The 27,870-nt window shown below is 39.1% G+C and overlaps 1 protein-coding gene across 7 annotated transcripts in view; it reads right to left on the bottom strand.

Moving 5' to 3' along the window:
* Positions 1 to 23,923, bottom strand: part of METAP1D (methionyl aminopeptidase type 1D, mitochondrial) — an 84,235-nt gene extending 60,312 nt beyond the window's left edge. Inside the window, exon 1 of one of the 7 annotated variants that reach the window (XM_061453548.1) lies at positions 23,849 to 23,923. In XM_061453548.1, coding sequence (XP_061309532.1) covers positions 23,849 to 23,888 — 40 coding nt within the window. In that variant the 5' untranslated portion in view covers positions 23,889 to 23,923. Of the gene's footprint in view, positions 1 to 2,676; positions 2,756 to 6,813; positions 7,719 to 23,848 lie in introns of those variants that run through there. The other 6 variants (XM_061453524.1, XM_061453531.1, XM_061453539.1 and 3 more) reach the window with 6 other exon arrangements.
* Between the last annotated feature and the right edge of the window lie 3,947 nt (positions 23,924 to 27,870).

Here is a 27,870-nt window from a genome sequence, read left to right as displayed (position 1 = left end):
AATTATAAACACAGGACAACTAAACCTTTATTTGAAATACAAAAAATCATAGCAGAAAACATTTTCCTTCAAAGTTAAAATAAAAAGAAATAAAGTGGCATTAAAATATAATGAAGTTATTGTTTTATAATGAAAATCTGGACTTCATCCACAGACTTCCTTCCTTAAGAAGGCCTTCCTAATGCCTCCACAGCTCCTTTTATTTTTTAAGCTCCCATATTCACAGCTAATTCGATATAGCAACATCATCAATCATTGGAGACAGGAACAACTGGCTGTATTCTCCAAGTCTGGCTCAGATATTCCCTCCTCCCCATCCCTTACACCTACCAAAGCTTTTCTCAGTGCCTAATTTACTTTTGCAACTCTAGCACTCAAGCACATCCTTCTTGCTAAGCTTTCTGTGTATATTAATTACTGTAAGATAGTTCATACACACAGGATTTACACAGCTTCCAGTGGAAACTGCAGCTGTTGATTAGAGCCTGGAGTTTGAAGCCAGGTAGCCTGGTAACACATGACCAAAGCCAGGATGCAAAGTTGACCCTTTTACACATTTTTCCTCTCTCCCAACAGAAAGACTATGTCACCTGCCACAAGTAACAGAGTATTTACTAGCAGCTGCAATAAGAAGAATCATTACCAGCATTACTGAATCACATCAGCAGATAGGATGTACCGAGCACAGAAAATTACAGACAACTTCTCCTCTGACTTGACAGTGAATCACACTATGCAATCTGTATGCATGCATGTCCTGCCGGAGCTGCTGGATTCCTCAGCATTCCTTACAGACCTTAATTTGTATTAATAGTATAAATATGCGCTGTGAGCTTTTGTGAATTACCAGATGAATTTATCTTCTGAGGAAATGACATTTTCTTTTTCTCTTAAACGAGGCAGCCAAAGGGGTTGAATACAGAATTCAAGTATGATGATGGGTGGGAGCATTTTTAAGTGACTGATTTTGTAGTACAATGTGCCCTATATTTATTAGCCTTTTACTCTAGGTCTATTTTAATTGTTATCTGTTCATGCATGCTATACTATATAATGAAATGCTCCCATTTCACTCACAGAGTGGAGAGTTTTTTATGTGTATCTCTATTAATGACCCTTAATTAAGCTGATTTTAGTCATTTAAATGTGATTTTCCTCTGGTCAAGAAGTATTTTTAACAGGAGATGTTGGAAATGAACTCTCACATAAGCCCTTTTCTAATGCCTCTTGTTTAACATTTGCAGCAATTTATCAGCTGTGTTTTCAATGAATGAGGTGTGGGGTAGCCATGCAAAAAACTGCTCATCTACATGATTCATCAAACGTGATTGTTAGAAACCATTTTTTTGGAGTATTTATTTATGAGAGTTCAAATTTCCAAGCAATTAACAAAAATGTTAGCAAAGGATAAACTTCAGGACAGTTCTAAGCTACAATAAATACAAGGGTACATCTTAAAAGAGCCAAGAAATAAAATTAACATTTTTAAAAATGATTTAGTCATAGTCCCAACAGAAGCAGAGTACCAAAGTTATTTAGGATTACAAGAATTAACATCTAGCCCATTTAGGAAATAAAATCAACTTGCTCTTGATAAAGTAAATCTTAGTGTATATGAACAATTAATAACATCAAAAGCATTGTTCTGATAACTACTTTCAAAAGATGATAATTTTTTTTTTTTACTGAAAAAAGAATGACTGTGGAGATTTTCTTAGGATACATGCATTTGACAGTAAAACACTAGAGATTTTAATTTGCCTTGTCAGGTCATTTCAATATTATAATTTTACTTCTTATGCAAATATTATTTTTGCTGAAACTTCAGAGGACTAAAGTTTAAAGTGACTTATTAAAAATCACTATGGGTGAATCACTATGGGTATGTGGAATCCAACCAATGCAACTAGGTAAGAATATATAGCTTTTTACTGTTAATTACCCAATGTTCCAACTCAAAGTAAGGGTTGTGGTTTGAAAGATCATTTACTTGTAATTCTGTCTTTTAAAACACTGACTTTGTAATCCCCGTGTTGCAATGGTACGTCCAAGCTTCAGAAATTGCATGGGAAAGATTAAAGGTTCTCTCCAACTCTGTGTAACCTGTGTAGCAAAAGAGCAGCTCACATTTCACAAGCAATAACCTGTGCATTTGCTTAAAAAAAAAAAAAAAGGGGGGGGGATAAAAAAAAGAACAACACAGGGAAATGCCTGAGGCAGAAGCTGAAACTGATTGGGCAAAGTAGGACAAGAGCCCTTGAAATTAAACAAAAGCAAATTCATTCTGTTGACAGATGTTGATTACATCAAAGCCAAGAAAGAACTTTTTTTCCTTTTCTCTTTTTTTTTTTCTTTTTTGCAGCTAATACCTCCATGCTTTCTGTACATTAAGGATGGAGCATCCAGCACAGCCCAACACAAAATAATTTTTAAATTTGGTAAAAGTATATTGCAACGAGGTCTTAACGACAGGCTGCTCCAAACAAGAGTGTATTCACATGGTCATGTCTGCATACCCGTGCTGGTCATGCCATCATCAGCCCCTTACTTCCAGGGGTTAACTGCTCTGGCAGCCAAATAAAATACAGAGAGCGCTGTGTAATTATGGAGACAGTCAAAGGGCAGACTCTATTTTGAAATCTATTTGCACAGACAAGGTCTTCGAATTTCGCTTACAGGAAACAAGCTGGTAAAGGGGGTCTCCTCCTCTCCAGATGCTTTCCACACGTTTTTCCCACATCAGGAAATCGTGGACATGGACACCATGCAGCACTGTTTCCTGGACTGCAGGACTGTGTCATTACAAGGATAAGAGAAAGTCCATGCTCGTGAGAAATATTTCCTCCTAATTGCCCATATTAGGGGAAAACAAAACCCACAAGGACTACTGAAAAAGGGACTAGCAGCAATTTGTAAACAGGACGCAGCCACAGCTGTCATGATGGTACTGGAGAAGAGAAAACAGAAATGAAAGGGTAAAACCACTCTGGTTTTAATAACATGATTGGGGAAATGAAATATTCATCAGGATAGATATGACTTCAATTACAACAGCAACACATTGGTAAAAACCTCAGCAACAGCATGCTTATGACTGTACAAACTGAAACATGTGCCAGTATCTCACAAACATTATATTCTAATTTGGCATTGGTTTATTTAATAATTGAAATTAACTGGAAACTAACGACTAAAGCTGTTTAGTTAATAAAGGTGTTAACAGAATTGCTGTTCTCATTACCCTCATAAGAGGCAATAAAGCAAAGCAATGGCCGAACACCCACTGATTCCAAGGGAGCAGAAGCAGCCCCTCTACCAACACCACTGGACTCTTCCATGACACGGAAAAAGTTAAGTTTGGCCCTGAGGACCAGTTATGCCCCTGTTAATTACAGTTTTGACCTTATTTCACGGACAGCGGAACCAGACAATTTGTATTTGCTGTACGCCAACACAAATGAGGTTTTTAATTGGCTGCAAATTTATAAACTATATGGAAGTACATTCTTATTTGGCTTTACTTATTATTAGTCTACACCAGCACACTAAAATGATGAATCAGTGCCTTCTGGAATAGTGCCGGTCTTCTAATTCATTATTCACTCAAACTTAGGGCCAACAAAATAGCTGTTCTACAAGTTGGTAAACTGGGAAACCACAGAGAATCAGAACCTCTTCTATTTACAGGAAGGATGACAGCCTAAGGGTACTTCATCTCAATAATAACAACATTCAAGTAACGGTGCCCAGGTCATGACAAGCCATGACCCTCCCCACAGCTCCTTCAGGAAGCTGGCTCAGTGCCACCTTTTATCAGCAGCAACCAAGAGTGCAACTTTAACAAACAAGAAAAAAAAGGAGAAATTAATTTTATATCCTTAAAAACCCCTTCAACCAGTTAAGCAGTTGTGTATGCGTATATATATGTATATATACACAAACACATAGAGTCACACCAAAGCAATCTAAGAAATTGACTGAGTAAAATCCTGATCTCATTAAACAGCACTTTCCCAGTTTATTGTATGATTTAACAAATACTGTATCTGAATTGTATTCATTCGTATACCAAAGGAAATTAATTGTCAATTACAGAAGTGGGACTGGGTTGTACAGGCTTAACTTTGGGAACAGGACATTGCAGTTCGCCAATTGAGCCTTCCATCCTAGTGTTATTTCTACTACATTTTCTTTCTCCAATAGAATAACACAAGTAGAAAATAAAAAGAAGGCGCTGTCTACAAAAGTATCACAGCAAAATGAAACAAGTCAGGTACAAAAGCTGGGCAAAGCAATATTAAGAGTTTCATGCAGTTAGTATCAGGGGAATTTAGGCTCCAAATCATGGCATCTGGCAAATTTCAAGTTCTGTGACTAGCAGGAGAAACATTCCTCTTACGTTACTGCATTCCTATATTGAGTAAATTAATTTATCATAAAGAGAATAAATTGGAATGAGAAACATATCTGCTCAGGTTTACATATTTAAATACATCTTTCAATCATTACCTATCTACCTTCAGGTTTTTAAAAAGATTGGAGAAACTACTTTCACTTGAAAGATTGGTTACTTTATTAAATTTTGATTTTGTAGGGAAGCAAGAACTGTTGGAACAAGTTAGTTTTAAAAATAGCAGTTGTTTCGGATTAAAATAATAAGCTATTCAAGTAGTTCTTACACACAATACTGAGTCTTCTTGTTTACATGCACCCACCCACAGCTCTAACATTCATTGAATCCTACTGGGATAAAATCTTTTCAGGTGTGCTGTGAAACAACTGTTTTTCAACTGGCATGTTCATGTCCTATATACACGCCTGATACAGAATTACACGTTAAAAATAAATCCTACTTTAAACTCCTAAATTTCTACCTGAAATGGAAAAAATATGTCTGAATCACCACAAAAAAATGTTTCCCACAGACACCCTTTCAAAGCTGCTGAAATAAGAGTAATTTTTGCTCAGAAAATTTAGGAGTGCTCCTGAACATTGTACTGGGATTTTCTGCATAGCTTGAGACACAGGAAGATAATAGGCAGGCAGGAGTCTTTTCCCCGCACAGAACGTAAGACCAATTGCAATAATTATTTTCAATATACCTGCAGCTGAATCTGTAAGGATAGAAGATGATTTCTGAATGGTAAGCCAGTCTTCTCTCAAAAATAACAATAACAATAATAAAAAAGTGTACACTGCCAGCAATTTTGTGATGAATACCTTGATAAATTAAGATTACATTACTATTCATCTGGTAAAAATTACAGCTAACAGTGTTTCTTGCCTTGTATTAAATGTTAATTACTTGAATTGTCCTCTTTTCACATGAAAACACAAGTTACATTAGGACAGTGAGTCTTTACTGAGAAAACATGTACATATCCTTCGCTAGAGTGAAGAGTGTAACATTTGGGAATTCATCCTATAACCCGGAATTCAAGATACAGGAGCAGAGAGGTGCAAGAGTTTAGAGCTGCTCCTACTAAACTACGGTGGTGGTGGTGGTGGTGGAGATAAGCTCTTTCCCCCCTCTGCCCCACAAGGAAGATGTTCCAATCAAGAGCTTGCTGTGGATAACTTGTAGCATCATAATTAAAACATTTATTTTTAAACCTGTCAGTCATTAGTATGTTCTATTAATGTGTAACTTGGAAGCTTATTCATAAATACATGGCATTTGGGTCACTGAATAAATTATAATGATAGGAGTATGGATTGAATTTGGAAGAGTATGGTATAATGTTTAGGAGCTGATTTTCTTTTCTTTTTTTTCATTTATCTCCTTGTGTAACATTTACAAAGACCTCTTTCTTATCACAGAAGTCCCTGTTTATCAAACAGTGATACAGGAAGAAGTTGTTTACATTTTCAGAAATACCAACATACATCACTTATGACAAAAAAACCCAAGCACTCCATAAGAAATGCTCAATCACTGTCAATCATATGGACTAAAATATACATAAACCAAAGCATGTGGTGTGAACTATATTAGATTCAAACTGAACACAGAATTACAACTATAACAAACAAAACCAAATAATTACAAGTGACTCATAGGCCTATTTACACATCTCACCAAACTGCTGGAAAGGTAGGTAACCATAGAAACCTGACAGCCTAAATTCAGTACTTTAACATTTGTATTTAGTTTAAAATGCTGAAAATGATGTTTCTATTTAACAAAATCAATATTTTCAAAGGTTTCATTTTTGCTCTGGTACTTAAATAAAAGCTTAAAATGATTTAATCTCTCGGTTACTAATAATTTGCCTTTTAAATTTAATTTTATCCCAGTAAAGATTACAATTGATACTTTGTAATATAAATTCTTAATACTTTTTAATACTGCAAATTAATATTTCTAACATTTCTTTAACAACTGAAATTAAATAATGATATAAACCAAACACTCCTGCACTTACAATTAAGCGCTTTGCACATAGACTTTTCAAAGCTGCACAATAGCAAAAAAAAATTACTCATATTAACTGTTAAAGCTGAAATGTTAATAGCCTTTTCAACTTATAGTTCTTTTTCACTGACAATTACAATTTGCATGGTTTAAAGTTTAATACTATGATTAGTACTAATGTCCTGTATTTTACTTCATAATCTAAATGAGTAAAATATTATTTTTGTAGTTCACTGGCTCTTATACTTAGGCTGTAATGTTCAGTGTGTATTTCATTATGCAGATGAGCAATGGATGTTGTCTAACATGATTTAAATGGGTCAACAGTATTTTCCTATTCACATTAATCATACAGACAGCCACAAAAAACCTGACAAAACCAAGCCTTGAAAACTAACCTAGGAAATCTCTTTTTATCATCGACTCTTCCCACTGGTTAAACAACAGCAAACACATGCTACAGGAGATGAGACCCTTGCAAACTGTGGAGCCGAGGCTGAGTGCTGCTCCTCTCGCTGGTGCTGGCAATGGGCAGCGCTCCCCGGGCTGCCTGCGGCCCCATGCCAAGACTGATTCTTGTCCCACAAAGTTCAATGGGAGCTGTGTGTTGACAAACTGAGCAAATCTGAATCGGCAAAATTCGTTCTTGGCACGGGGACATGCAACAGTGCTGAATGCAAAGGCATGTTGCCCGCTGACGCGGTGCTGGCAGACGGGCTGCTCTTGCATAAATACGCTTGTTGGAAAACTCCCACTAAAGTCAAAGGACACAGGATCAGATCATTTATTGCCATCTGTTTATAAAACACATCAAAATGAAGAGCTCTACTCTCAAGCCATGTAGCCATCATCTACAGCCCATTTCATACATGCTATATTGCAAAAAAAAGGCAATTTATAAGTAACATAGCACTTCTGAGGAAAAGGAAGCTGTTCTAATAAACGCTGAAAGGAAAGAACAAAAGTATAAACACACAGAAAGCAACAGGATGATCAAGTAGCAAACATTCAGACCCATTTATAAGAGAAATCTATTTTTAGGGTTAAAAAAACCCAAAGTAATCAAGATTGTCTGAAATACAAGAGTTCTGCCATGGCACAAAATCTCTACAAAGGCAGAGATTGCATGTTTAATTATAATACAGTGTAATAGGGCTGGAAAAGCTTGCCTGGGAAATCCCGCACCATGGTTCATACCATTGGGCTCATCCTGCCAGACAATGCAGGAAAGGTCCAAACTTCTTGGGGACAGGATGCATGGGCTGTGAGGCAACGGGCAGGTGGGTAATAGGACACTTTACCTCCTCCCTTATCAGGGCTGGACAGTCAGCAATGGATGGTTAAGGTTTACCAGTGTCTGCTCTCCACATCCATCCTTATATAGGCATACTGGTACCAGCACAGCCAGCAATATTTTACCGGAGGCAGTAACTGTGCAGTGCACAGAGCTAAGGCATCAGTAGGCACTGACCTGGTGGCTGATTTGCAGTAAATTGAACAATAACTACCACTATGATAATTAAGGTAAAATCTTTGCCATGACCTTTTCTAGGTGTTGGGAACATGGAAGAGGCCAGTGTATTATTTCATGGTGTGACAGCCCATGAGCAGGTCAATATCTGGCACATGCATTTCCCCTACACCCTGTCCCATAGCATGCACATCATGAGGAGTTAAGACAACAGACATTCCACATCTGCAAGTTTCTAAAGCACATGTTTGGACTGGCTCCAGTCCTGCCCATCTGGCCTTTTGCTTTCCAGTGAGAAAACATCACATTTGGCTCCCAAAAGCTAGATGGGAGCCCTGAGTGGTAACGAAGGACCTCTGGGTTTCTCCACGGCCTCATATCCCATGGTCAACACCCCAGCTACTGCTGTGGGAGATTTCCTGGAGGAACTGCAAGCAGCACTCATCTTGTTGAAACAAAGATGAAAAATCACAAATTACGGCAGCTGCGTAACTCCTAGAGAGAGGATCATGCATCTAGCTGTACTTCAGGCAGTACCTCTCTTGACCTTGCACGTCTTGACCTTTGCAGGTAGTACCAAATCTTGACCTTGCTCCCAGTCACTTCCCCTGATGCACACCTTGCAGGTATCAGTCACCCACATAACACCTCTCTACTTCATATCGCGTTCCAAAGAGAGGTACGGCAAGGCTCATGACAGCCACTCCCCACACAGGCCGACTTAAAAAAGCAGAATACTTCATTTCTAAACTATCTTCACCACCCTATTCACTCACTTTGCTTTATCTATTTTAGAAAATCAGATGGTGGAGTAAGCCGACAAACAAAGGGTCTTCACATGAAATTAGGTCTCCAACTCTTTTTTCTAGACTGAAAATAGTTTACACAGCTCTTTTCTGCACAGACGGCAAATCTATAAGAAGCAATAAATGTTTTGCTTTCAACAAGATGAAGATAATCTAACTTGCCACCTAAATATGACAGGCATTTCTTCAGACCAGGCTTAGCTACCTTGTCTGAAAAGCTGGGCAGTAATCCATGAAATTCTCCATGGGACATCCCACTTAACTAATTACTAATTTGTAAACTCTACTTGGAACTTTGAGATGGTCTTGTGTGATTTGTCAAACATCCACTCCAACTCTCTTTTTTTGCTGCTGTTGTTACAGGTTTGTGCTTTAAATATACAGATTTGCATAGTACTGTGCACTGGAGAAACAGGCTGGTATGGGCAGCAACCTGAGCCCATAGCTGGATCTTCCAGTTGCTCTGACAGGAGCCAGGCTCTTGCAAGTGAGAAAAATTTCAACCATAAACAGCTCACTTATGTGTTTATTTATCTGGGGCTTTGGTTAGATAGAAACAGCTTTGGAGGCAGAAATGACACAAGAAACAAACAAACAAAAAGATACTAGTTGTATCAAAAGAAAATAAAATTGCAAAGGCTTCCCACTCAATCTGATACAAGAAAAAAGGGCATTTATTACCTCTAAATAAAATTTAACATGACTGGGAAAAAAGGCTGCATAGCGTTCTGTGTGTCACACAAGAAACAGGCGCATATTGGGGGATTATGGAAAATGTGAAGTCCATTTCAATCCATCCACACGGCCTACTGCAAAGTGATATGACTGTGAGTTCAAATCTTATGGCCCTGGCCACAACTTTATAAACACTGGGACTCCCAATTCGCATTCACTGAGCAAACAGCTACAGCGACATTGATTCCAATGTGGCTGCTCCCCCTGCAATGGCACAGTCAGCTGAAGCAACGTGCCTCTGCTGTGCCTGCTCATGGCGCTCATGGCAGTCCATCATCACCACTTGTCACACCAGAGGGAACAGGAGAGAATCAGTGTCTCTACCTCAGCCACCCCAGCAGACTATTTTCAGCTGGCTGAACTTCTAGCTGCCAACCTTCCACCAACCCATTTGCAACCTCCTGCTGGTTCTCACAGCTGAGGACACTTGCACCAAAAGCTGCCGAAATTTGTCTACCACCTTCCTATTCTATATCAAATCTTGTGAAACAGTTTTACAAAGGAGTTATTAGGAGAAAACAGACCCTAAATGAACAAAAGCAAGACTGTCTTTATCAAGCTGGTTTTAGAAACAGACACTTCTCCTGTATTCTTTGGGTTGCTCTGCAATTAAAGTCTTCCCAGAAAGCATGTATTAGTTAAGGAAAGTACTCTACAACCCAAAACTCTCAGACAACATAATAATCTTACTCAGAAAACCACTGGGACAGAGCTATAGCACGAAGTAATTCTTGCTGGTATAACTTGACCTTTATGAGGAACCAATTTAAGCTTTCCCAGAAGACAACTCTTCTCATGAGCTGAGCTTCTGCCGAATTGGCAGGGTGTGCCAGACCATGAATAAATCTTTATAAACCCAGACAAGTCACACTATTTATTTCTTTAAAGAACTTCGTCTCTGTCATAAGCCATAAGAAGTATGTTAATAATAATCAGTGCAGAGCAATCAGAAAGCATTCACAAAGATGAGACCTTCCCAGTCACCTCACAGGTGCTAGTTCAGAATGCACGTCAATGAAATTAAGCCTTATCACTGCCTACTGTGATGGAACAGTGTGACTCGATTCTCAGACCAACACAGTGTTAAACAGGACATCTTTGCAAGATGACTATCCACTTTGTCTGGTAGAGAATGACCTCAACTCAACAACTACAGACCAGTTTACAAGCACATTCAAGAACTACCAACCCAAGCAGCATACAAGTAGATCGGCAGTGACTGCAGCATTTATTACATAAGGCATCTCATTTCTACGACTTGTGAACAGAAGTTAGGACTTCAGTGTTGCTTTTTCCAACTCTTCTCATCACCTGTGTCTATCAGAAAATCTGAGACTGAACAGCTGGAATTGATGTGAGAAACAGACTATTCCTTTGCCATTTTCTTTAATGTTATGCCACCTCTGTTGACATAATGAAAAAAATACGTAAGGTAAGACCTAATTTAAGTTTATGTACATCTAAACATGAAAACAGACAACATAAGTGCACATGCTCCTTTAAAGAACATCTGATATGCCGTAACTATTAATATATAAACGTAGATCGTGTTCATAACTGCAATACTCCTTCATGGTTCAAAATGAGCTTGATCTGAAATTGAAACATAGCTTTAAACAAGCATTTTAACCATGAATACCTGAAAATAAACATCTTTAAAGTGTAAAAAAGTTGGAGACTATACAGCTCGTTGGAGTGGCTGGTTATTTATCATCTAAACTCGAAAGAGAACAGTGTGACTTTCAAAAACACTCATGAAAGTTTTCTCAGGCTGCATGCTACAAAGTACGCCTGCCAAAAGACCTCTGAAGAGCCCTTTATTCCCCTTTTCTAAGGCTTCCATGCAGCCAGGCAGTTTGTTGAACACTTGGTTTCCAACATTTTCCTCTTTGTTCAGAAATTAAGTAAAGGGAAAAACATCTACTGAGGCTCTAAAATAAGAACTCCCCAGGGAATAAGTAATTTAATGAAATAAACAAACAAACTTTCCATACTTCATCTCTATGTCATAAAAAAAAACCAGATTTTTTCCAGTCAAATATTTTTAATATGAATGATCTTAAAGGAATTAAAAAAAAAAAAAGAAAATCCAGCTTCCTTTGCCCAGGGACATATGTAATAACCACTTCCAAGGAGCAGCCAGTTATCATACGGATAAAGCCCTTTGCCAATAAACTTGTAAATATTAAATTACTAAAATTATTAAATAATTTCTCTGAGATCCCTTTAAAAACAGAGCATGATAATGCAATAACTAAAACAAAATAGTGAATTCTGACACTTCTTATCATGCCAAACATAGCCACATACTGTATTTTCCTGCCTGAACTGTGTATGATAAACTACAAGTCCTTAACTGTGCGGTACATGAATTTTCAAACCTACTCTCTCACATTTTACTCCTACAGTTAAAACATGAATTCTTTGATTATGTGACATACCTTATAAAGTGAAGGGAACTGCACTGAATTAATTACATATAAGTGTGAATTTATTTAAGGTGGGGCACTTGTTTCTTTCACATCTCTAACCTGGTGTCGCAGACCACAGTACTTGGGGCCAAAGTATTTTATTATCCAGGCTGGACAGACTGTATGGTGCTGATACATAGAATGGTTAGGGTTGGAAATAATAAACAACATGCAGTTGTTTCAACTTGTAATTTCAGAAAACCTGGGAATTTTTTTTCACAAAGCAAGTTCATTATCAATTTGTTTAAGAGCCCTACATGGGAGTCCACATTGCCACTGGAGAATGCTTAGAAAAAGCCATGCTCAAATAGCTGTGAACCAACAGGTCACAGACAGGGAGGTCTGCTCTCAAACACAGAGCAGTGTTGCTGCTTTTGTGGCTGTTTTTGCCAGCCCGACAGGCAGCTCACTCTCACATTTATTGGGAAGCAACCTGAATAAAAGCACCATATCATGCAGCACGGGCAGCAAGTGCCCAGAGCAGGAGACTCCTTGGGGCAGTAGAGCAGGAGAAGCCTGGGTGCAGGAATGATCAAAGTGAGGGATGGGCAGATGAAGGGCTGAGGAAACCTGTGCAACATGGCAAGACTCACCAAGGAGAAGGAGCACAAAGAACAGGAGCTTTGGTGATAACTGTAGAGACAGTCAGAAAGGTCAGGGAGAGAAGTTCAGACAGAAGCATAAGAAACGTAAGAAAGGACAGAAAAAGCATTTGGAAAAACAGAAGAAGGTAGAAGACCTGAGAATTTGGCAAACAGAACCCAAGACATATAAAGAGTAAGAAATGACCAATTAAGAAGAAACCCTTATAATAGCAACACAATTTTAAAGTTTTGAAATAGTTCCTTTTAAAAAATCTTGTCTGTTTTCAATCTAGATAATACCGAAGACCAGTGGTGTGACATGAGTGACTTTTCTTAAACGAAAAATAGAACTTGACTTCATACAGTGCCTTTCATACTTAGTGTGCAACAAATTGCTTTAAATACTGGCAGGCAAACAGCCATTATGCACTCAAGAGCTCATACATAATAATACTTAGCATTTTTATAGTGCTTTTCATCCTCGAAGTGCTTTACAAACAACTCATTAATCTCAACCAACGCACCTGCAAGGTAGATAAATATCTGCATTGTAGGTGGAGAAAGGCACAGAATGTTCAGTGGCTTACTCAAGTCCAGGTATACCATCAAGCCTCAAAATCCCTAGCTCCTGGCTCCTAGTCCCATGAGGGACATGAGCCCCACCCTGTGTTGATATCATGACTTCTCTTCAGCCACGCAGCTGCAGAACTTTTACTGTGAGGACCACAGCAGACTAGCAGGAGAGGCTCCCATTTCTGAAGAAGGCGAGTACTCAAGGACAGCTCTCACCAGGATCACCAAGCCCAGGAAGTGGGAAGTCCACAAGACACTAAGGTAAGATGATGCAGGAAAATGATTTGCAACTGTGCAGTGAGATGAGAAAGCCTCTGTGCTGGCAAAAGCCTCTATACCTTATTAATTTTGCAAAATTCTGTACAGTGTTCAGGGCAGGAGATTTCTACCTTTTAGACAACAGAAACCTGATTCCTGTGGCCTCCGAGTACTGCTAGGATGCAAACAAACAACTTCAGCTTCACTCCTCAGGCATTCTTGAATAATCAAAAACTTGGAATGAACTTTGTCTAGCAAAAGCAGAACTCTCCCTTGCTAGTGACTGGAAAAAAACCCTTAATGCGATTATACCACATGATTGTACTTTTACCTTTTTGAGGCATAAAAAGATCAGACAAGATTCTTTCTCATGCATTTTTTTGTTTTTAACAAACAAACAAGCAAACAAACACCCCCCCCCCCCCCCAACTTACTCAGAAATACCAGGATAGTCAAACTTGAGCAAACAAGAAGCCTGAAAGAAGTGAATACAATACCTGTACTGCACTACAGCTGATCTTGTATTTCCTTATAAGATGAAAAAGAATAATCAGTTGTCACTAATGGCATCTTTATTTCAGATGTTTATTAGTCAGTAGATTTAAATAAGTAAATCTGAGCATCCTTATCTGCTCAGTCTTCACATTCATGAACCCAGAGCTTTACAAGTTCTCCAGCCACTGTAGTTCCTTCCAGGGTAAACATTTATTTTTCTAAAACTGAGCTAAGTCAGACAAACTGTTACAATAACAGAGAAACAAACAATAGTTGAAGGCAATTTTTTCCTCATGTTTTCTTAAGGAAGCAAGGAAAAAAGTCTCTCTACAAGTAATGGTATAACATGTTAGTTGAGTAAACATGAGTAGCAAAAGATAAATGAAGAACAGCAAAGATGTATGCAGCTAAAAAGAGTAACTAACATGTTCCATTTGCCTCTCCAGCTGACCTGGACATAAAAGCTGCAATAGGAAGGAAGAAGCAGTTTTTAATTAATCTTTTCCATCTTCACTTTTTAAGTTTACAAAAGGAAAAAACCTATGTAACACAAACCGAAACAACATGAAGAAATAGCTCTTGAGCATTAAGCAGAAACTACATGTTCCCCACATTCACAAGAATCTGAAGACAATGATTTCAATGCTTTAAAGTGGAACTGTGTCTGACTGCCAACTCGATGCTTCTAAAACCAAAAAAGTCAAACTTACAACTCCTGATGAAAATAAAGGCATACCAGAGCAAACTAAAATGTACAGGAAATGCCATTAAATTTAATTACACTGAACACAAACATTCACTCTGCAATCACAAAATAACTCTAAAAACATTTTTTAGATTAAAAAAATCCACCTGATAATATTCTGCAGCTAAAATAATAGACAATGTTTATATAGTGCAGCTTTTCCAACAGAATGAAACAGATTAAAGGGAAACGTGCAAGAACAGTATTAAAATATGCAACTGTATCCACTAAACTCTGGAAGCATGAAAAATAACAGTATAGTAAAAAACCCCAACAATATAACACTAGTGCTGTAACACTTTTTGCTATTTTGTTTAATAACTTGTCACTTTATTTGTAAGCAGTAATCAAGAGATGTCATAGTAAATTCTATTGCTACCTGTGCTCTCGCTTGTCACTGCTTCTGTTCGCAGTCTAGGATAAAAAGAATCTTTTATCCTAATTATCATCAAACTAATAGCGGATTTTACTTGTGGTGAGGTACCCTACCCATCAGTACAAGGCGATACTATATTAAAAACAACAAAGATACTACAGAAAGCAGGAGGCCAGGCCTGAACACAGTTTTCTTTCAATTCCCTTGGGAATTGTGGTACTACAGGTCTTGGATTCCTGGGCCGAGAGGATCATGTTCATCAGTTACAGCAGCTCCTCTGGGCCTAAGTCCAGGTAGACTGCTTGTCTAAACTTGATGAAATATAGGCGCCATCAGGTAACAGCAGCGGTCAGGGAGACTCCAGAAATGTGTAACTGAAAACTAAAACATGAAATTAAAACACTACTGTAGCCACACAGACTCTGTCTACAGGGTGAAGTAACTGTAAGGCAAAGAGTGTACAACTTACAGACTGCTGCCTTCGTATGTTCTCTTGCTTTTTCACACCTCTAACATGAAAGTCAGACCAGACACGCAAGCAGATCTTAACAAACACTGATTTTAAATAGAAATACTTCAGAAAGAGACCACAGTGACAAATGTACATGGTTCAAACAGGCACAACACCAAAAAAATGAAAGCAGTTGCTTTGTAACCCCCCTCCCCACCCCACCCCAATTACTTAAAAACATTTTCAAATTAAATTTTAATGCTAATAAATATTGCTAGATCAACAGCACTGGGATGTGGTGTCTAGAAGCACTGCAAGCTATCCAGGGTTGGCATATCATCACATCAAACTGTCAAAGAAAAAGGCAGCAAGTCTCTCTTGCTAGATGCACATTTCCAAGTGCTATAGGAATGCGCTCATACGGGAGTGGGGGAGAAAGAAGGACAAATGAAAACAAACAAACAAACAAAAAAAGAGGGAAAATGATACAATCCTGAATGGAGAAGATCATTGTAACTAGGGGTTCTACAGCCGGTTTTAGCACAATAAAGGCCTTTTAAAGACTGCATACATGACCAAGCACTATAGAATATTTTCTTGGTAGCCTCAACCTTACACTCCAACTCTACCTGTATATATAAAACCACACAAGAAATGAGGGGAAATATGCCAGACTTGCATGCCAGAGTTCCCAAACTTCAGTTTGGTTTCTCTAGAACAGAGAGAGAACACCCACAACACACAATTCCCAAACTCTACAGACATGTGATGCATTGTTTTTATGTATGCCTCAAATCCAGTTTCTCATCTAAGTTGGGTAATTCAGGGAAAAAACTTGAGTAAAAGGAATACAGTATCTAAATCTAGAAAGCCATTTCACATAAACTCTATGTTAGCCTAGCTAACATAGAGTTAGGAGCAGCAAGCATGAGGGCAGCTGCATGCCCCATTTCATCCTGTGGATGTAGTGCTGCCATGAGACCCTCCACAAATTATTCTGTCCGCACTACAGTTTCTTCATCCATCAGCTCATGCTCATGATTTCAGTCTCTTTTGTCTGCCATAGCTACCTGCGCTACAAACTCTCAGGGGCAAGAAGTGTTATACTATATGCTCATAAGGCATCTGATCCTGTGATTTCAGATAGTGGAGCTATCTGCTCTAAAAAACAATATAATTCACAATTTGAGGTCCAGAATCTATTTAGGGATGATTCAACTCTCCAGTCTTTCTCTTCAAATACTAGATATTACAGTGAAGAAGCTTGAAGACCTGTGATAAACTCTACTACTATCCCTGATGTTTTAAACAAAAGAGCATGCAAGGACCAAGAAGCCAAAGACTTCCCTTGCGGTTTGATCCTGTACATAGGCTCAACAGGGTCATCTTCTGGCACAGATTTTAAGACCCTGTACTTTTTTTTTTTTTTTTTAAATTTAGTCCCCAGAGATTGTGAATTGGTATTCCTTATTTCATTGATTTGCTGTACAAGTATAGAAGAGGTTAAATCATCTTTGCAGAGCAACACTAAGATTTTCATGTTGGTATACACTGTGTTTGTGAGCTTGAAGAGACCCACCCCTTCAGCAAGTGACAAAGTTTGCCTTTTGTGCTGCACAAAGCCAGCACTGAACTGCACTTCTGGAATTAAAATCACAGATGTGATTTTCTCTTTCAGACTTTCCACCCTATTATGGTATTATGTTGAGCTTTTGCTTTTATACCTGAAGTCAGGTAAGGAATCACCTGATGAGGACAACAGCCTCTGGCAGGCAACACAGAAGTTGTGCATGCAAACAGGGAACACTTCTTGTTCACGGACATCCCCATATTTAACACCAAAGACTGAAAGAACAGTATAAAACCCACTTTGGAAACAGGGCTGCAATCAAAATCCCTAAGACAGGGCATCCCACTCATTTGGTAGAGGCTTTCCCAGAGCTTTCTGGTATTTTCCTTCAGGGTCAATAGCCTACACAAGCAGCTGGCCACCAGCTCTTACAGCAAATTACCATACCAGGGCAGTGACCTGCTTGCAGGTGGTGGAAAAGTATCAGAGCTCTGCAATGGGAATGGAAAGAGAAAGCAGCTCCTTTCTGCCTAGGGAAAGGTCCGGATGAGCTTTAAGGAAAACTCTGCAAAATGAAGTGATACATGTAAAATACATGTTCAATTTTGCTTGAAGGATTACAGCTAGGCTTACCTTACTTAACTTCTGGTATCTAAAATTGTAGCTGTCCTATATATTTATTGGACTAAGCACTGGCAGATACAGGACATTGCCTGGGACTTCACCACCACAGAGCAGAGAAAGCATTCACAAAAGGCTGAAACTAAGTACTTTTCAGGAACCTGTCATGAATTTTGTCTCTACACAGATTTTAGTTGTAACTGCGATGGTGATGCTCCAGCACCAGGTCAATGGGCACCTTCCTACAATGAAGAAAGGATTTTTTATGTACTGGAACGAATGGCTATGTGAGTATATGTGGGTCAGTAAAGCTGTTGATGCAGCACGAAACACTAGCAAATAATTAAGAACACTCAGGTAATGCCTAATGTCACTTATACAACCACTTAGATGTAACCGCACATGAAAACGCTGCTTCTTTATAAGTCACCCTCCCTCCTGCATCAAACCTAACCGGGGAGCTGCTGACCGAATGCAGCCTCCATCGTGTTGGCTGGTTTTCAGGTAGATCAACAAGTTGATCCAATTCACACTATGTCTGCTAATAACTTTCCTTCCTTTACAGGCAATCTTAGCTAATGCTGATTGAGAAACCTAAACTCAGGGAGAAACCACACCCTACAAATCCACCCACAGCCAAAAGTGATAGATCTTGTCAGAACAAAGGCACTGTGTGCTGCCAACAATACATTACCTCTCAACTGGAAGAAGAGAACAATTAAACACTTTACTGAAAAGGGAATATTTTTTCTCTCGTGCCTCAAACCATGAAAGTGCATGTCTCCCACAGAATTACTCACTGGTGCACTGTTGAAATGGGAATAATTCCTTGTCTGCCCGATTATTTTCTAGACAGGGATAAAACTACCTTAGGATAATTTGAAAAATGTTAAAAGTGTACTACCACCAAATGGTTTGAACTTCCACCGTGCATCATTTGCAGCTGATAATGCTAATGTTAAATTCTGGAGACATGAGTCTGGCTACAAATTAATGGAAAATATGAATTAATATTTTCTTCCAGCTAATTGCTCATATATTGCACAGTGCAGCCAAGCATCACTTGATCTCAAAAACTCTCCCATCAAAGTTTTCAATCACTTTTTCTATTTGCCAAAAAACCTCAGGATTACAGGACATATGCTATTATCAGTCTGGAATACCAGGAAATGTTTAGCCAGGTCTCCCCAGAACTGTTATCTGTATATGCTATGGTTATTTTTTTAAAAACATCAGTTTAGAATTATTGGAAGTTACCATAAGTAAGGATTATGGTTTTTTAGTTGTACGTTTGTAGTTTCTTTTTAATGGTGATGAAGATACGAAGAGATAGTTTCAGCATTTGAATATTAATAGTGCTATGAAGATTTTTATGATTAATTTGTAGTTAGATGAGAATAATCTCATATATGTTGATGTTTATGGTTATACACTTATCAAAGGGCAAGCTATAACACATTTTAACAAATAAATATAACTGCTAATTTAAGACACATCATCAAAAAGGGGGAAATAGATTGATTCGGTGGCATGAATCAATCTGTTAAAAAATCTGGCATGCATGCTTTGATTCCAGCAAAAAATCTACCATATTTGAAGCCCTCTGTTAAAGTCTTCTTAAAAATTTTGAAAAGTTTGCATTTTATGATACCATGAGCATTATCAAGGGCTGCAGATTAACAAAATGCAAGATACAGACCATGTGTATCAGAAACGCTGTTTAGCAAAAGCTTTGGTAAAGTTTTTATGGATGGCTCAAGAAATAGGACTCTCGTATTAGATAGTCCATCTGTCTAATGCTCTATCTTCAAACCCAAATTCACTCAATTTCTTAAGTTGTGTTGAATGTTTCATTTCAACTCCAATTCCAATGCAGGTTCCTGTTTTGGCAGAATGCACAAACGATAACGATAATGATTGTCTGCAAATTACAGTTAAGGAAATTAAATGTCCCTAAAATACAGTTTGGTACCTTATTTTTCACAGGGGTGTCCCCCTGCTTCCACAAGGACCAGTCAGCACCTTCAGGTCCATTCATGAAACATTTGATGAATTCTGGATAATGAGTAAGTATTTAATGAATAAAAGTAAAATACAAAAATAAAGGAAACTAAGCACACTGGGGGAAAGACACCTCAACTCAGTTGTGATACTGATTTTGCTAACTATTCAGAAAGATGCCAGATTCCCTGTAGCAGACTGTGTGGGTGAGGAGGTGACATGTCAGCAAGTACAGGTTCCTGCCTACGGAAGAAGTGGGTTAGCGACAGTAACAGGATATCAGAAACTGCTGCAAATAAAGATTCCAGAGAATTAAGACAGCCCCCTTCCCTTGCAGAAGAGGACTTGGTGGAAACAGCAACAGTTTTGGATAGGTATAATTCATTAAGGTAACTGATTTGATCTTTACCATGCTTCTGAAAATCAAAAGGCCAAATGAGATTTGAATAGTCTTACAGCAGGCACTTTGTCTATTATTAAACCACCTCCCAGATGGAGACTCCATAGCATGTTCTGTACACTAACATGAGAGTTCAACACAAATGGTAATTTAAAAATTGCCTACCAGTTTTAAATGGCAAAGCCATGTCTGACCACAAAGAAAAGAACAACATAAAATTATATGTACACAATCTAGCTAAAGGATGTAAACTAAATCACTTCGTATTGCCTCAGTCATTTGTCTCAGTAATATTCCTTCAGCTATTAGTCCACTCTCTGCAGGGTCCAAACTACTATTTCCAACTTCTGTTATGCTTCAGAATAGTTTGATGATTTTCATGCAAATACCCCACTGGAGAAGAGTTTATTATTCCTTTGAAATACCTAATTTTGCTGAGACTATGAAGTATAGACAACACATGGCCATGCATTACCAACAAGACCAGTGACCAGACTTGTGATCTACATGGTTGAAGTAAGAATTTATTTTAATTAAAAAAAAAAAAAAAAAAAAGAGTCTGATTTCTAACAAGATTCAGCACTTGCAGGCAAACTTGGAATTGTTAGACATTGAAGCTCTATCGCAACAAAATAAAACTCTGGCAATGTGCCCCTGCTTCTTTTCTTTAAAAGGTTTAAAATCACATTTATGTCTCTCCTCTTCATTTTATTAACAGAGGGGGAAAGAATAACATACTCAGAAAAACTCTGAAAACATTCATTCCTAAAAGGCTCTGCATCCACAGAAGTATCCCACAACATCTTACACACTGTGGTGTTGGAGACAGCTATAGCTTCTACCTGACAGCAAGATTCCAAGTTTACTGGTACCTGTTTAGGAGCCTGTGTACAAATTCCCAGGCCTGCAAGGGGCTTAACAAGGCAGTGCACAAGCAAACGGACAGTCTGGGAACACAGACTGCATATTTAAGAACTGTATCACACAGTCAGTCCACAGTGACTTAACTATTAAAATCTGGCCAATAATAGGTCAGATTATTACAGAATACTTATTCATTGTTAGAGACAGGGAAGCAAGATCAGAAATCAGTTATATCAGTATTTAACAGAGCAAGTAACTCATTTTACAAGACACGTCTTCTCATCAGTTATTTTCCTGTGGCACAAAGACCTGAAACTTCATTACAAGAAATTAGGGGCTTCTACTCTACAGTAATTTTCCTGCCTAAAATGAATAAATCAGTAAGAGACTACTGTGCCTTAAACCATCTAAGCTGTGTTTGTAGACATGCAGTTCTTTGATGCCTTCTACTTTATTTTCTTACCAATGAAGTATCACAGATGCAATTATTGTAATACTTGTCATAATATGTAATTACACCATTTACAAGCCAATGTATCACCATATAACCCCTACTATTTCTAAGTACAAATGGTAACCTGACACGCTGTGACATGACACACCAATGCGACGCATCTGTGTTCTGGATGTTTCTTAGTTTTCTTTTACAAAATGATGAACACAATTCACACTTCTATGTATCACCTGTACAACTAACTCTTTCAAACACTCTTCAAGCATGGGTGGCAGCCAAAATGCAGCTTGACCCACTGCAAAGCTATTCTGAAATGCAGTGTTTGAGCATAAACAGAATTTCATAAAGGCCACTCACACTCTTACAAAGCTGTGTACCTTCATCACGGGTTGATAGTGTTGCAATTCTGACACTAGTCAGGCAGATACTATTCAAATAAATTCCTGATATACTTACCAAAAACGCACAAACTGTCTTTTTAGTTTTCTACTATCTTTAATTCAACTTATTTTTCAAATATAATAAAGACTTTTTAGGCTAGCCTAAGTCCTGATACGTGGAGTATGTATTTAACCAATATACAAACTTCCAAGAGCTCTGTTGTTCAAATGCTCTTATCTATAGGCACAGTTCCATAATAAAGCAAGCTTTCCTTTCATGACTTGCAAAAACAAAACATGAGAAATATGAAAAAAATACCACAAAAGAGCCTACAAAAAAGTCATTTTCGTTCACTTTAGGTAGAACAGATTCCTTTAGGTGAACAGAAATCTAATTTAAATTACTTCTTTTGGTATTTGCAAATTAAATTATCCTGAACTGTCCAATACAGGGAAAATTTGATTTAGTTTAATCAGTCTTGTCTGAATCATGAGTTTTGTTTTTTCAACTTCTGGAAAAGCATATCCACTAGGGGAGCTGAATAAGGTTTGATGCCTGAAGGGAAGGTATGAAGGCTTACCAAATTTAAATGGCTTGGTTCTTTTAACTGGTTGGCAGACATTGGTTTTCTAGGTGTGAATGGGGCTGGTGGTGGTGGTAGAGCATGGACACATGACCAAAATAATATTTGGAAGAAAAAGGCTGCAGACACAAAAATGCTGAAGTAAATAATGAACAGTATGAAGAAGCTGCACCCTAAATTTTGATTCAAACAAAAAAGTAATTATTTGTATGGTATTATATACTGAAAAAAAAGGGATTGGAACTAGATCATCTTAACGTCCTTTCCAACCTTAACTATTCTATGATTCCAAGATTCCATTCCACACATGTGAAAGAGTACAGGTTTTTGACAACTGTTAGAAATGAAGCACATAGGAGACTTGGAAGGCCAAATGGTGCAGAGTTCAACTGATGATCAGATCCCAAGAGTCCAGTCAGATTAAAATTTCCTTATGGATATGAGTTTTCACCACTGGAAAAAAAAATAACGTGGCACTATGCCCTGCAACATTCAAGACTATGAAGAAAAGGTCTTTTACGTTTCTCAGTGTTTTTTCAAGACTGTTGGATAGAATAAAAAATAAAAGTACAGTGGAAGATCAGAATCACTAACATGAAAAAAGAGACTGAAATTCTGTTATGCCAGCTGCAATACTGTGCTTTAGCTGAAAGCACACAACATTCAGTCTAATGTTTAAGTTAAAGCTAATCTGGGATCACTCTTTCCTGTATTACTACACTAAGTATTTAACAGTCTTTAAAAAAAAAAAAAAAATCATGCATCTTTCATCGAGATCATTGTGAGGTGTTTCCTTCTGTTCACACATTTAAGATTTTACAATGGGAATTAAAAAGAAACACTCACAGAATGGCAAGGCCCAAAGAGCTTCCAATCTTGTTTAACGTAGGACAATAAAACTGAGGGAAGGGCTGAGGTAAGTAACGTTGCATCAATAAGATAACGCATTTTTCAGCCAAGTACAACATCTTGTACAACTGTTCGTGTGTATTATTAAGCCAATAAGACACATGGGAGTGACCGGCTTGTGGAAGGTTAGGTGATAAAAAAAGGTGCTTTTAGGAGGACCTCAGAGTCTGAGGGATAATGGCACCTGGAAAAGCCAGACCGTACACTGACATGCCGACACGTAAGTTCTGCAGTTGAGTGGGCTGGGAGAAGAAACCTGTAGTGTACTTAAGTCCGATTACTTTTCCAGCCAAACATTTAAGTTGCAAGTGCAACGATTACCGCCACAGAACGAGATCAAACCCCTCCTGCAGGCTGCTCGGGCTGCGCGGCCTCGGGCCGTGCCTCCCCACGACCGGGACAGCAGCTGCTGCCCTGCTCGGGCCGCTGAGGGGAGCATACGGGCCCCAGCGCCAAGCGAAAGCGAGGCTGAGCAGCTGCGGCTTCCCAGGCCACGCACCCCTCCCTCCCCGGGACACCCCCGCTGCCCCCCTATTCCAAAGCAAGCCCCGTCTCCACAGCGGCGCCGCGCCCGCAGGCGGGAAGGGCGGGAAGAGGGGAGGGCAAAGCAAAGTGCTGAGCCGGGCCCGCGCCTTCCCCCCCCCCCCCCCCACCTCCCGCGGGGGCAGCGGCGGTGCGCACTCACCTCCGCCCCTCAGCACGCTGACAGCTCTGGGCGCCGCCATCTTGCCCACGTGAGGCCGGGTCACGTGGAGGCGGCGGGCGGCAGCCCTGGGTCCCTCTATGGGCGTCAGGGCGCGGCGGGGACCGTTAGCACCCAGCCCTGTCCGGCTGCCTTCGCAGCTCCGCGGGCTCGGGGCCCGGCCTGGCCGGAGCGCGGCACACGGGGATCGCAGGTGACGGCCTGCAGCTGCTGCCGTTAGCGGTAGGGTACTGTCGGCCCACAGGGTGTCGTTCACCTCGGGTGATGCCGAAATGCCTGTGGATGTGGTCCGCACCCCTCCCTCGGCTCTGTAACGCGGCTGGCAGGCTTGGAGACCGTCCTGCCACCCGCGAGAGACACGGCTGTGACACCGCTTCCCACAGCGGAACTCGGTCTCAGAGGAGTTGCAGCCACGCTAGTCCACGAGGGCTGGAACCAGCTCAACATTTATTTCCCCTAAAAAAAAAAGAACAAGAAAAAGACTAAACCAAAACTTTTTTTTTTGGTACTTTTGTGAATGAAAAGATGAACTGAGCTTAATGAACTGTTTGCTGCTGTGTTTTGCCTAGGCAGAATCTGAAGGTTAAAGCTAGAACCTCCAAACTCCAGTATTTTTCCAGCTAAATTCATGGTTTCACTTGCACAGCCAGAATTCATGCATTTAGAAAAGATCTAAAAGAGCAAAACTGTAAGCTACAGCAGCACCTTTCCAACCTTTTTCAATATAGGCATCACCTTACCTTAAAGAAATACCTCAAGACCATCTTACAGGGTGGTAGTGTGATAGGTTTCATTTGCAGTCCAGTAAAAAAGCAAACTAAACTTCTAATGTCCATTTACCATTTTTATTTCCCACCATTTTGTTTCCCTGTGTGCATTTGACTTGCCTGTCTGAACAATTAAACACAGTCTGAAATTATGTTATTATCAATTTTGATTGATTAGAGGTTGAGAAACACTATTATAAGACATAAATCCAGCAGCTGGCAGGCAGAGACTAACCCTAAAGGAATCAAATCACTGAACGAAAGAATGAGTACAATGTGTTAGGGTAGTGGTTGCTAGAGGGAAGAAACCAAACCGTAGCAGTAAAACAAGTAGTGTCATTTCCTACATCCTCACACACGTGTAATGATTTTTGTATCCTTACACACATGCAGGTGCACACATACAATGGTAACCTGTGAGATAAGTAATTAAATTCTCAAATGGGAACAGAGGCTGACTGTTTATCTCCAGATTTATTTATCTCCTGGCACAGCCATTTGTAGATTTTAACTACACATGTACAGATACTCTAATTTAGTTAACAACAATAGACTTAAAGCCCATGGTGGATAGGAAGGCTGGTGTTATTTACCTTCTATACTCTGGAAGAAACTCCAAAAGTGTATGAACTTAAAAGTTACACAGCAAGTATTTCTGCCCTTAAGGAGTAAATTCCAAGAGCTCTCTGACTGAAAAACCGTTCTGTGATCCTCTCTGTGGTCCTATACAGACATCGCTAGTGACAGCACATTATCAGCTGCCACAGCATGGTAGGCAGCCTATCATACAGCTAATATCCAGACCACACAGTAATTTAAAGATCAGTACTTTGCACTGACTTAGAAAAAAATAAAGCAGTCCACGCCTAACAGCTGCATTCTGTACCAACTGCCATGCTGCATCATCATTATCCAGCCAGCGGAGAATAACGGGATTTTAGCAGAAGAAGAATAGAGTTAGAAGTAAATGAAGAAACGGCACTGCTAAACTTCCCAGTTACACCCAGGAGCGTCACTGCCCACTGGTGAGAGGTATGCACGCTTTTCATTTGCAGGTCAGAAATGTGTATGTCTTCACCTTGTTCCCAACTCCACAACATGGTATGGACTTTCAGGAGTTTGAATCTCATCAGGCATCATTCTATTTTCTATCTGGGCAAGGCTTTAGGAGTGTAGACACCCAACCATTGGTTCTCTAACAATGATATATGGCATAAAGCAATGTCACATAAGTAACTAGATGTATGCTGGAGTAGGTGTGCTTGAATATGCCTAAAGAGAACAGCACACTTCACGTGAAAGTAGCCATGTCTGATGAGCAATGCATCATCTTTTACTGAACTGTCACTAAAAGAAACAAAATGCTCTACGGTAGTAGCATAGTCTCACATTTCTTATGTGAGTTAGAAAGTATTTCCTACTCAGTGGAATGCAGACACTGTTAAAGAAATTAAAGTGAATGCTTGAGTTTTTCTGCAGCCAGAAGACCAGAATTCCATATTGTAACAGTCTGAAAATTGGTTGACGGTATAACAAAATGCAGGAACCAGAGACCGCATTTGTTCTGCTGCCACCACTTTTGTAACTACCTTGTTCTTAAGTGTCAGGTTATTTCACAAATACTTGTAGGTATGTGCTGTCAGTTAGACTGGACCAATTCCTTTTGCATATCAGAAACCAGGAGTGGATCAATCAAATTACAATTGATTATATTCTAAGAGAACTGTGTAATTTTTGCAGTCACTGAATGAATCTTAAGCCTAACAACCATCATTATTCAGTAGTCTCTAATTTATGCTTAGATGCAGATTTTCTCCTTTCACTAAGATATAAATAACAGACACAGGTTTGTTAGGAGCTTTATACCAGTAAAATAGGGATGAATATCTCAGAGGAGGAGAGATACACCATATCCTAACATAGCAAACCTGAAAAATCATACTCTGCCATGTTTAAGTTCTGTCACCAGAAGAAAATACATCACTTTTCCCTCATGTATATAGTTGCCTTTTGTTCACATTTGGCAAATCCTCTGAAACATTTAAGGCAGACAGTGACATCTCAATCTGTCCTGAGCTTCAGACTGTGAGGCAGCTTTGGAGAAATCACTTTTCAGCCCAGGGTCTTTTGAACACATCTGTGTGTTATGTCCTTCAAGGAGAGCCTGTCACACTGCATCTCACGTTGGTTCTGAGCTGTTGGAGTCTGGATGTTCTAAATGTACAATCCCAGCTTTATTTCCACCCAACTTTGGTCAGGATGATTTAAAAATAAGCAAAAGATGTGTTAAGGAAGACATAAAACTAGGCTTTTAGAAGCAAATTTGAAAGCAGCCTGTAACAGTCTGCAAAAACCAGTTATGCCTTATGCATACATGAAATCTTACATAGAGCAATATAGAAATATACTTCTAGTTTAATTCTAGCAGCTGGTTACTTCTGGCATAAGGGATTCCTAAGATTGTTTTAAAAGATGATTTAGTTCCACAGCAGTTTTTTGCTGATGAGGCTGGTGCTGTTTGGGTCCTGTTTTAATCACAGGTGTCTTTTTTTCATCACTCGTGTTCACCCGATTCACAGTGAGATAGTTTGGGGTCCTGAACTTGCAAAAAACCAAAACCTCCTACATCAGTGATACAAAATATATATAATCAAAGCTACACCAAACTGTTACATCACTATCTAGGGAAAGTGAAATTACATATTCACTGTTGCTATCAAATTTATTCTAGGCAAAGACTTCATCCTTTCCATGAAACTATGAAAGCTTTGAAAACATGAACACCCCATGCAGCTCTGAGGAAGGCTTCACTGGAAGAAAGACATGCTTTAAAAACAGCAGCTATTGAACATGGAACACCTCCCTTATTGCCATACCATTTAGAAACGAAAAAGGGGATGTCAAGCTCTTCTCATTGATCTAGATTTCCTTTACATTTTCTCTCTTCAGCTCAAACTGTGCAACAACCATAAATGGAGCACATACCTCCTATATGAGTGTTTACAGCATTACATGCTCTTTATTTAATAAAGAAAGAAGCTAGTGCCATCCTCAGAAAAAAAAAAACATCAGTTCACACTACTGCTCCTGCTATATAGATTTTTCTGTAATGGCAAAAAGGGACTTCTGAAACATTCTTCCCAAGGCTTTGTCTTCATCATGTCATTACCTGAGATTCATCAATTTGAATGGAAGCCTTATCTCTGAAATGAGCTTTGAAGAGTGGAAGAAGGACAC

The sequence above is a fragment of the Pezoporus flaviventris genome, unplaced genomic scaffold, assembly GCF_033815535.1.
Source record: "Pezoporus flaviventris isolate CSIRO_AGI_PZ_B2104156 unplaced genomic scaffold, CSIRO_AGI_Pfla_v1 ptg000001l, whole genome shotgun sequence".
NCBI classification, from domain to species: domain Eukaryota; kingdom Metazoa; phylum Chordata; class Aves; order Psittaciformes; family Psittacidae; genus Pezoporus; species Pezoporus flaviventris.
Note: the sequence above shows the minus strand (reverse complement) of the source record. Positions and strands in the feature narration are given on the sequence as shown.